The sequence below is a fragment of the Paramormyrops kingsleyae genome, chromosome 20 (genome assembly GCF_048594095.1).
Source record: "Paramormyrops kingsleyae isolate MSU_618 chromosome 20, PKINGS_0.4, whole genome shotgun sequence".
NCBI lineage: Eukaryota > Metazoa > Chordata > Actinopteri > Osteoglossiformes > Mormyridae > Paramormyrops > Paramormyrops kingsleyae.
This window is the reverse complement of record NC_132816.1, coordinates 10,958,125-10,968,932: the sequence shown is the minus strand read 5'-3', so window position 1 is coordinate 10,968,932 and position 10,808 is coordinate 10,958,125. Positions and strand designations below refer to the sequence as shown.

Genomic DNA, 10,808 nt, shown 5'->3' with positions numbered 1-10,808 from the left:
GTGATGGCTAGATGACTGTATCAGAGCATCTAGAAAACTGCAGGTCTCGCGCAGTGTTCCTGGTATGCAGTGGTCAGTACCTACCAGAATTGATCCAAGGAAGGTCAACCGGTGAACCTGCAATGGGGTCATGGGCACCCAAGACTCATTGATGCACATGGGGATTGATGACTAGCCTGTCTGGTCCGATGCCAAAGGAGAGCTACTGCAGCAAGCTGGTGGAGGGACATGTTTTCCTAAGAATCCTTGGGTCCTGGCATTCATGTGGATATTACTTTGACATGTACCACCTACCTAAACACTGATGCAGACCAAGTACAGCCCTTCATGGCAGTGTTATTCCCTGATGGCAGTGGCCTCTTCAGCAGGAAAATGCACACTGCCACACTGCAAAAATTGTTTAGGAAAGGTTTGAGGAACATGAAAAGAGTTCAAAGTGTTCACTGATTTTAATGTTACAACTGATTGGTGTATGTATGTATGTATATATACACACATACACATGTTGGCATACCTATCTAAATGGGGACTTTCCATTAATTTTTTATGGGAAAAACCCTAATCCCAATCACTCCATGCTTAACCCCTACCCAGGTCTAACCTGAAACAAAATGAACCAGACAAAATACAAGATTCCGGCATTCTTTTCCTTTTTTGATTGCATTCACAGATTTTTTTTATAAAGGTGAGATTATCGAAATGGGGACCTGAAAAATGTTCCCAAAAGTAAGGAAGTTCCAGGTTGTACCAGAATTTGCGGACATTTTGGTGCCCAAATGTGATCAGTGGACACCCCCCCCCCTCGCCACACACACACACACACACAGATATCCATATACTGTATATATATATGGATATTTTCTCATTTTCTTCTCTCTCTTGATCTTTGGATTAAAGGTAGCCAAGCAATTTTTATGTGCTGACAGCCATCTCATCTCATCTGAGAGGCTAAAGTCACACTTTGCAATGGTTTGTGTCAATGCAATATTTAAGCTCTGTTATTAAAAAGTCCTTTTACTTCAAAGTTATCAGTTACATTATATAAACTGGATCTAATACGAAAGTTTATTGTTACATGTACCATACATATGGATAGGGCGTGTATTAAAATGTGTTAATTACTTTCATCATATTAGAAAACACTCGGAAGAGACAGAACACACAGATAGCATAGGAATGCATAGCATACAGATAGCATAGGAATGCAAAGCATACAGATAGCATAGGAATGCAAAGCATACACATACACATAGCATGGGAATGCAAAGCATACAAATAGCACAGAATTATCTTTTTAGGTACAACTAGGACAAAAATATATTGACTATGTTCATAATCTCTTCTAATTGTCAAAAAGTAATGATATTTAAAATCTGTAGCACACTATAATAATAATAATTATTATTATTATTAACATTAAATGAAACAAAATTACTTTTTGACAATTTTATTAAAATTCACATTTTTTTTTGCTGCTCATTGTTTCTGTCCGAGGTGACAGAAAGTATTGTAACTATGAGATTATTTTATGTTTTGGGGCCTGCATGTTAATTTAGGAGCTTGACCCAAACACTATGAGTTCAAGAGTTTAAAATAGGTTCAGCAGTGACATGCATCTGAAAATTCAAAGCAGTTGTATAAATAAATAAAAAAAAATGGAATAAAAGAAGAGAGATCTGTGAGCTGTGCTGTGGGGAAATGCCCAAGATATCAGCATGGCATGTATTAGAGAATTAAAATTAGGAATCGTACAATAAAAATCTTTCCTTCTCACATTCTAACATAAAAATTGCAGAAATGCTGAAATTGCATCAGAAACTTATTTTTAATCAGGGTAATGTAGGTTAAAGTGGGGCAAATAACCTGGTTCTTTATTTGTGTCAACTGACATTGACCATTTCTGACTCAAAATTCACTTCTAAACCAAAAAGTTAAGACTATATATATATATATATACTAAAAAAATCATCAGAATCATTTGGGAAGTTTAAAATTCCATCCGTGTTTCATTCCAACCAAAAAATTAGTCACACCAATTTGTCCTTGCAGATACGAAAGAGATGGATTTAATTTGACGGAACAGCATGGGGCACAAGGTATTAGATCTATGCCGTAATTTTCTCAGGCTGCCTGAGGTTGAAGCCCCCCCCTGTGAAGCGTGGGCCCTCCATCCGCTGAGGCTGAATTGCAGACTGTCCCACATGAGCGAGAGACCGCATATTCTCCCTGGAGAATGACAAAGGACAATCACAGGGTCATGTTACATGTCCAACAACTCCTCTGTTGAGGAAAACTAAGTCGACACTTTCCGACAGCCTGTGTAGCATTACTGGTTGTTCGGGACTTCATGCCTGCACCTACCCTGTTTTTCATGTTTCATTGATATTCAATTAGCTGGGTGGGTGTGCGGGCGTGTTTTTTTGTATTTGGAGGGGGGTTATTGATTACATATGGGAATTACCAAAATAATTACTTAATTCAAGAAATAAATGTGAATAGAGTAATGGTATGCACAAGACTTGATATGCTGACTCTTGGATCTCTGTCCAGACATCTGTGAAACATGCTTTGATCTCCTTCCATTCATGTAACATCACTGTCTACTTCAGCTAATACCTTTTGACAATACAGGAATCCGGCAGTAATTAAATTTTCAAGACTATACAAGGTATAAAGGAGGGATATGCTTTTACAATTCCCCACTCAAATAAAGCTGGCGGTTTGTTTATTCATGGGTGGCGAGTTAAGAAGGCAAGTAGAAGAGTCTACTCTACGGTAGACGTTCCCTGCCGTGCGCATCAGGCAGCTCTCACCGATACGATTCACACCTCGTCGTGCGACAATGAGACCCAGCTTTGCTCATGAAGTGACACAGAGTTGCAAAAATATTTGGAACATTGTTCGCTGAGCTTCATCAATTCACAGGGATGATCAACGAACCGTCACATCTAGGGTGGTAATGGCTGTCATATTATCCCCAGTGTGGGAGTAGAACTGTGAAGTGAAGCCAAGAGAAGAGAAATTCTAAAGATTAAACTGCAGTTCTGCATGCCGTTCTCGATAGTTTTCTATAAGAGGGAGTAAGGGGTTTCTAAACTTGTACAATGCAGGACTACAGCTAAATGTTAATATTTTAGCCACCATTGTAGATGATGGAGGTTTGAGCTGGTTCAGTTAGAGATTGATGGCCCTCAGCTGTTAAGGAACATTCAGCCATTTTCATTCAAGTAGCAGGAACACAAATTTGTATTCAATTAGAGAAGGAACAAAAATTTCTGAAAGTAGCTAGCATAAAGTATGTAGCATCATTCAAGACAGATGTGGAAAATTAATGTCTCTATTGGAGTCCTGATATATTCCGGTGCTTATCTTTGTTGACACTCGTGAAATATATGTATGCAACTAGGTGAAATCACACATTGATGTACAAAACCCTGCAATGTAGAGATTAAAACAGGTTATAGAGATCACCAGTCCACAATTCCCCCTGTCTGATATAGCTACCACCAGAGGATGGGATGTATGGACCCAAGATTACTTACACTTGTTCCTGCAGCAGAGCTTACAAGGAACACAAATAGTATATACCTTGTGACCCAAAGAGGCATTATTACTACCAGATCGATCATCTAAAAAGCCCTGCCTCAACACCAGAGCGGGTGCACAAGAGGCTCGTAAAACTCTGCCTCAACACCAGAGCGGGTACACAAGAGGCTTGTAAAACTCTGCCTCAACACCAGAGCGGGTGCACAAGAGGCTCGTAAAGCTCTGCCTCAACACCAGAGCGGGTACACAAGAGGCTCGTAAAACTCTGCCTCAACACCAGAGCGGGTGCAAAAGAGGCTCGTAAAGCAATGCCTCAACACCAGAGCAGGTGCACAAGAGGCTCGTAAAGCTCTGCCGTCTGCCTTACCATGTTTCATACATGGACACATTTCTTAATTTCCAGATGTCATGTTTGTGAATGCGCATGCACAATTTAGTCATAAGACATAGTAATGTGCCAAACCTTAATGCAACAGACAACCGAGGCAGAGAATTCTTTAGAATAATGTAAGCGCCTAATGCTTTCTTTAATGGTTGTCACTAGATCTACTGTTAAATACTGAGTTTACTGCATTCAGGGTTATTTCAATACCACAAAGCATACTGTGCCATATATGTTGCGCCTAATATTATATTATGTTCTTAAAACTATGGTTATGTGCACAGTGTCAAGACTAGCTAGGCAAAATCCCAAACCCTGTCAAGTTACAATGGGTTGCATAAACATCATTTTGCATACCTTTACATAATTAACTCTGCTTTACTGTAGAACCCCCAGTTCCAGCTGTGCAGGGATCTTTGATTTGCAATAGCTTATGCAAGGACATGAACTCCTATTGAGGGTAACCCCTTAATCTGCTTGTTATATGTAATGGAAGGTCATATTAAACCTTTATGCTATAATTACATTGTGAGTACAAGGCAGGACAAAAATGCTCTTTCAAATGGGCCAGCTGTTCCCTGGAACGTAAGACACAAGGTGCTTAGAAAACAGTACCAGAGTCCATCAATGGTTTAAGGCATAAAATATGCAACTTTACAGAAGAATAAATAAAAACACGATTTGTAAATCATGAATGTGATTTATCAAAACCTCATTAAAAATTAATCATAAGGGTAAAAATCAGAAATAATTTTGCAGAGCAACCTGTCCTTTCGGAGCCTTGTCTTATAAACTGAACTGACAGATTTCTCATAATAACAGGAAACTAAGTTACACTCATCATGCATGGCTGACGAAACTCGTGCCTTCCTTGAACTTTAGTTTGCATCAGAACCTTTTAGTAGGGCTACAACTTCTGGAAATGCAAACTGCAGTAATCCGTGTCCTTGTTTATATGCAATTTATTGTGTACTTTAAACACAGCCTGTGTCAGCGTCATTTGTAACTTCTGTTTGCTGCTGAGATAACTCCCCTATAACCATATAACAATATTATTTGCATCACCAAAAACGTGTGCAAAAATGTAAACTTTAGTGTGCAGCCACTAAAAAATCCAAACAAGCAAAGAATTTCAAAACAGGTAGTCAATGAGCTATGAACAGAGCTACTTTTTCTTACAAAATCCTGGGACATATATATTTATGAACAGAAATGAACAATGTATTGGCCTGCCTTTCGAGGTACTGTAATGAGCACTTTAGCTCACTGTGGAAAGCTTTCTACTATTTTCCGACAGAAAAGTATTGGTATTCTACTTCATTTTTCCTTTAAAATATTAGATTAGCTCTGCAACTTAATAGGGCTTTTTGGCCGTGCCCTAATTCTGTGTTCCAGTTCATGCTAAAACCCGTCATCAAAGTCAGGCCTAATTTTCTGCAATAAGAAAGGTGCACCGTGACTATCAGTAAGATCCATGTATTAAACTGTATGTTACCGTGGATCCAAAATGGCTCCAAAATGATTTTACTATAAATATGCATATTTTCAGATGTCATAATAATTTATTAATGGTACGAATAATAAATTTAAAGCAGCACTACTTATGTCGGTTACAGCTTTTGAATACCTTAAATATGTGACAGGTTGCTTTTATGACTAAAATGGGGTAGATTCAATCAGTGCACCTGACATGTAGTATAAAACAATGTAACAATGTAAAAAATGAGAACAGTATTATTTACAAATAACACATGCACACTATTTAAGTCGGTGTATATGTTTTGCTGCATATACTGTATGTGACCAGGTGTGATGAATGCTAGTTTGTACACTACCTGCATAATTAATTGCTAAATTAATTAATAATTTAGATTGTAAAAAATCACCACAGCCGATGTTGCTTTAGTCAATCCATTGTTAACATTTTCTTTAAAACCTGCAGAACTAAAGCTTGTGAGGTTTGCTGTTGGCCACAAAACCAGCACACATTAAAGCATAATTACTATGCTGAGAAACTAAAGCGTCTTTAAGACACTTCTGCAACGTGGTTGGATAATAGTGAGAAATTCCAGTTTGTGTTTTCACAAATGCTATAAAAAAAATACAGCAATCTGAAGGTCCATATTTTATGGCAGTAAAATTAGGCGACATGGCATGATTTTACATTTGTTGTTATAAGCATGTATCTCAGTAAAACAGTTCTGAATGTTGCCCACTCAAAATTGTATTTGTATGATAAATTATCCACTTAAGTCCACTGTGAAATATTTTTGAGTTTAAATCAATACTCTTTGAAGAAGAGTGGGCTGTTGACCAGTTTGATTTTGGATGATTATTTAAAAAGTAAATCCAATTATCTATATTAAAATAGCAACGGAACTTCTGGCTTTCAGAAATGCTCCATACGGTTAAGAACCAGAATTGGAAAAGTTCTATCCCTGAGGAAATTGTTTAAACCAGTTAAATTTGCATGATATATGCTTGCAGTATTGTTCTATGTAATGACTTTCACCATACATTGACATATGCAGGAAAATACATTAAATGCACAAATGGAACTGATTCAAATTAATGTTTAAATACACGGAGTTTCCAACTTGACTGTCATTCTGTTACACTTTTTTAAGCCAACAACTTTTCCTGCGAGCCACTGGAGGTGAACAGGGCAGCTGGAAGAATAGAATGTTTTTCATATAAAATGAGCTCTATGCTCAATGACCACATCCACCAGGAAAAAGCAAGGGAAAGAATGAAAACAAGAATGCAATAGGAATCACTGACAGACAGTGACTGAGTGAAGAAAAAGGAAAATAAATCATTCGATGCACCAGAAGGTGGGTTTTATGCAACTGCAATTACAGTAAAAATGTCTCAACTTCAGTAGTATATTTTCTGCTACTCTTTCAATTTCCTTGCCAATATGGAAGGAGATACAGTAGTATACTTCATTTATACAGCACAGATGAGACTCTTGACTTACATTCTGTTAAACACTGGATGTTCACTGATAATTATCTATCCAAGTCGTGTATTATTTATGCAGCCTTTTAAAATTCATTAAAGTCATTAAGCTTCATTTAAAAGCTGTCATTATCGATTGACTTTACTGTAATTGGTGCTTTAAACCTTCAAAGATTTCCTTCCTAATGATTAAGAATGTTTCAAGTGGTCCTGCAACTAACATATGCTAATCTGAAATATAAAACTAGCAAACCAAGCAGTATTTAGTCAAGGTCTTTTTCACATTTACTTAAGTCACCGAAATATACTGTAACAACAAAAATAATAATCCTATTTCTGTATTCAGCATTTTTTACTGTTATGCAAATAAAACCCTAGATGTAGAGCACAACAGAGGCCAATTGATACATTTAATTAACATCACATTGTTACCCAGTGACACAAGTATTTAATGAAATTTTCTTTTAACTTTTTCATTTTGTATTACACAGTTAGTATTATTTATTGAGCATGTTGGTTAATACACAGTAAAACCACAAAGGCATTTGATTTACCTTTTGGATATAAACCATCAAAAATGCATTTTACTGGCCATCCATTCCATGATATTGAGCTGAAGCCAGGGACAAAATCATGATAAAAATTAGCAGCCGTGGATAATGGAAGGTAGATTAATACGGTGGCCCATTTTTAAAAGGCATCTAATGCTGCTTTGTGCTACTTTCACAGCTTGTCTGAAGTTTAACTAAAGGGCTTGACTAACATGACCCTGCTGGAGGCAAAGCGTTTGCACAGAGACTCACTGGAGACTCTTCAGGATCCGTCTTGATATCTGTTCTCACTTGTACAGATGAGTTTCTTTGCCTTCAAAACATTGCTAGCTCTCTCTCTCTCTCTCTCTCTCTATATATATATATATATATATATATATATATATATACAGTATATATACTGTATAGACACACGCATACACACGCACATGTAGGGTAAACATATCCTTATGGGTACCGCTCATTCATTTCAATGGGAAAAATGTTAACGCTAACTATGACAACCTTAACCCCCACCCTGCCCTAACCATAACCATAAGTAACCAAACATAATACAAGTTTCTGCATTTTTAGTTTTTTCATACTGTAGCAGTCACCGATTTTTATAAAATAGAATTTTCCCTTATGGGGACCGGTTTCCTGGTTTGTATCCCCATAAGGACAGGTAAACCCGCTCGCACACACACACACACACACACACACTATGAAACTATGAAACAATTACTATGAACTATGAAACAATTACCAAGAAGACTGTATTTTATAAAGTCGCTGGCTCCAGCCCCAACATCAACTAAGTCTTACATTGTTTCATTGTGGCTTACATGTAGATTGCATTTAAATATGATTACAATTGTAGCCAGTTATCAGTTACACAAAACTTTTAAAGATATTTGACTTTCTTTTACGTTTACAGTTTTTATTAATGATAATTATATAAATGAATCTACTCAGAAACTAGTTTTCTTTTCTCACTCTTTTTCCTGAACACAATTCCAGCATTTTGTAGCTTTTTGTATTATTTTCATCGTAGTGTAATTGATATATGGGATTCTGAATGTAAATTTTTAGCCTTACTGAGTAACATTGGGTCATGATATGCGGTAACATTGCTGATATTTTGCCACCTTGAAGTCTATATAGCTAAATTAAAGATTCAAGATTTTAATATATATGAAGGCAAGCATTCAGAACTATCCCTCAATTCATGTTATTGTATAATTCATTGTATAATGCTATTAAATATCCCAATATGAAAAAAAAGCTATTTACAGTAGGATTAACAAACTGCCACATGATTACTGAAAATGTACAAGACCCACTCAAACATATAGTATCACAGTTTTGGAATTCACGCAAAATATTCTATTCTAATCTAGTATTTTTTGATGAAATGACATCGGCACCTTATTTGAACAAGGTTAGTACCCAATATTTTATGACTGCAAATGAATTCACAAATTAATCTGCCAAATACATTATCCCAGTGCGTGTATAACAGACACATAAAAATGTGAAAAAGGAGAGTTCCCAAGCTTTGTTAAATTGTAAAAAAAACAATAAAGAGCAGGTTTGAGTGAATTTATATTACACCAATAGGTTTAATTGATCTTTTATGAATTTTACTGATTTTCTCTAAATGATAGTATTGCTTATTTGGACTCCACTAAAGCAGTTTCCAAAATGTGTTTCAGTGGCTCACAGACAATGGTACAGAAGCCAGACACCTGAAATATTTCCAATGGAACCACTGCAGGGGGTCTTGGAGTGCCAGGGGAAAGAGAAAATTCACATTACTTCACCAGATGGCAAAAACTGCCTCAGTACAGCAAGGCAATCTGCAGTCATTTGATAAGGTGAATCTACACCCTGAAACCTTGGTTTTCTTTATATGGGTTTATTACGGTATTATGTAATACAGCCATTGGCAGAAGACTCAAAATTACTTTCCACACTTCATAATATATATTGTATTGCTTGACAGAAATGAAGTCATTGTGCTTTTAAAGAGTGCAAAATGTTTGTAGAAGGCAAGCTGTTGGCCCGCAGCTTTTTCCACATATGAAAGTGCAAAGGAAAATATCATTTTGGCTAAACGCTCGTAAGTAGGGGAGTGGAATGTTTGGGTGCTAGAGATTTTCAATTAGACTGCAGAAAAAGGGTAACAGACCAGAAAAACAATTATGTTGAAGGAAAAACATATGTAGTAACTCCTACTACACGTCTCTGTTGCTGAAAAGAACATAGTCGGTGGGATTAAGAAAGAATAGTGATGTGTCATCATCTTCAATGAACAGAAATGCTCAAAGGGAAATATTTTGGTAGGACTGCATAGGATTCTGGGGCTTTTTTTAGCGGAGCCTTGACTATTTATATGGAAAAGCTCAAGCAGAAGAATGAGCATTAATGTTTAATGTTCCATGCAATGGCTTTATTAAACTAAAGCCAAACAAGCCTGAAACAATGAAAAAAACAGTCCAAAATTTTCTGCTTCATTGGCTTCACTCCTTCACAAGTTGCCTTTTTGATCTCTTAAGACTTGTATTTGAGAAATCATTTTCAGCAAGCCAAAGGTCCTCACTGAAGTCTACTCATAGTAGATATTGAAGGTCAAGTTCATATGTGGATACACAAACTGAATTTTGCAAAACTCTTTCACGGCTCCTTAAAGTTTGGCCAAAGCCCTGTAATGACTGTGATTTGCTAGGTATTAATATAATCTCACCTGGATTGCTGCTCCTTGCGTTTCTGAATGAGGTACTTCTTCTTCACATTCTGCAGCTCGTGAGCCAGTCTCTCCATGTCACACTTGTACTCCTGTGTTTGTGATTCGTACATGCTTAACTCCGATGACAAAGCCTAAAAAAACAGAGAAAATCAATAGGTTTTCATGCCATCATTCCTGTGCCAAAAATTACCAAAGGTATTTTTCATTTCAAAGCTAATTTAAATGTAAGTAGCTTCTAAATTATAAAGAGAAAAACAATGTCAAAGACGATATGTATTAAGTATATTTTACTGCTAACTTATTAATGAACCTATTATTATTATTATTATTTTATTGCAGTTTCTGTTGCTATATTATATTATATTATATTATATTATATTATATTATATTATATTTAGGGCTGTCAAAATTAACGGGTTAACGCGGATTAATCCATCATCATGATTAATCTGATTAAAATTTTTAACGCAATTAACCGATCTGTAGTGCAGAATGACTCAAAATCACTGAAATGTCTCTGTCAATCCATTTCGGGCAGTTTTGGTGCGTTCCATTAGCCCTCGGAACTCACATTCTGAATCAGATTCCGAGTTTTGAAGCCGGAAGTGACGACATGCGCTCTCCCGTTTCTTGGAGATCT

At 36.5% G+C, this 10,808-nt stretch overlaps 1 protein-coding gene across 1 annotated transcript in view; it reads right to left on the bottom strand.

The window, feature by feature from the left end:
- Window positions 1–1,480: 1,480 nt before the first annotated feature.
- Window positions 1,481–10,808, bottom strand: part of cfap58 (cilia and flagella associated protein 58) — a 39,454-nt gene continuing 30,126 nt past the window's right edge. The window contains exons 17-18 of the mRNA XM_023797883.2: window positions 10,166–10,299; window positions 1,481–2,226 (exon numbers count right to left, since the gene is read on the bottom strand). Coding sequence (XP_023653651.1) covers window positions 2,106–2,226; window positions 10,166–10,299 — 255 coding nt within the window. The 3' untranslated portion in view covers window positions 1,481–2,105. The remainder of the gene's footprint in view (window positions 2,227–10,165; window positions 10,300–10,808) is intronic.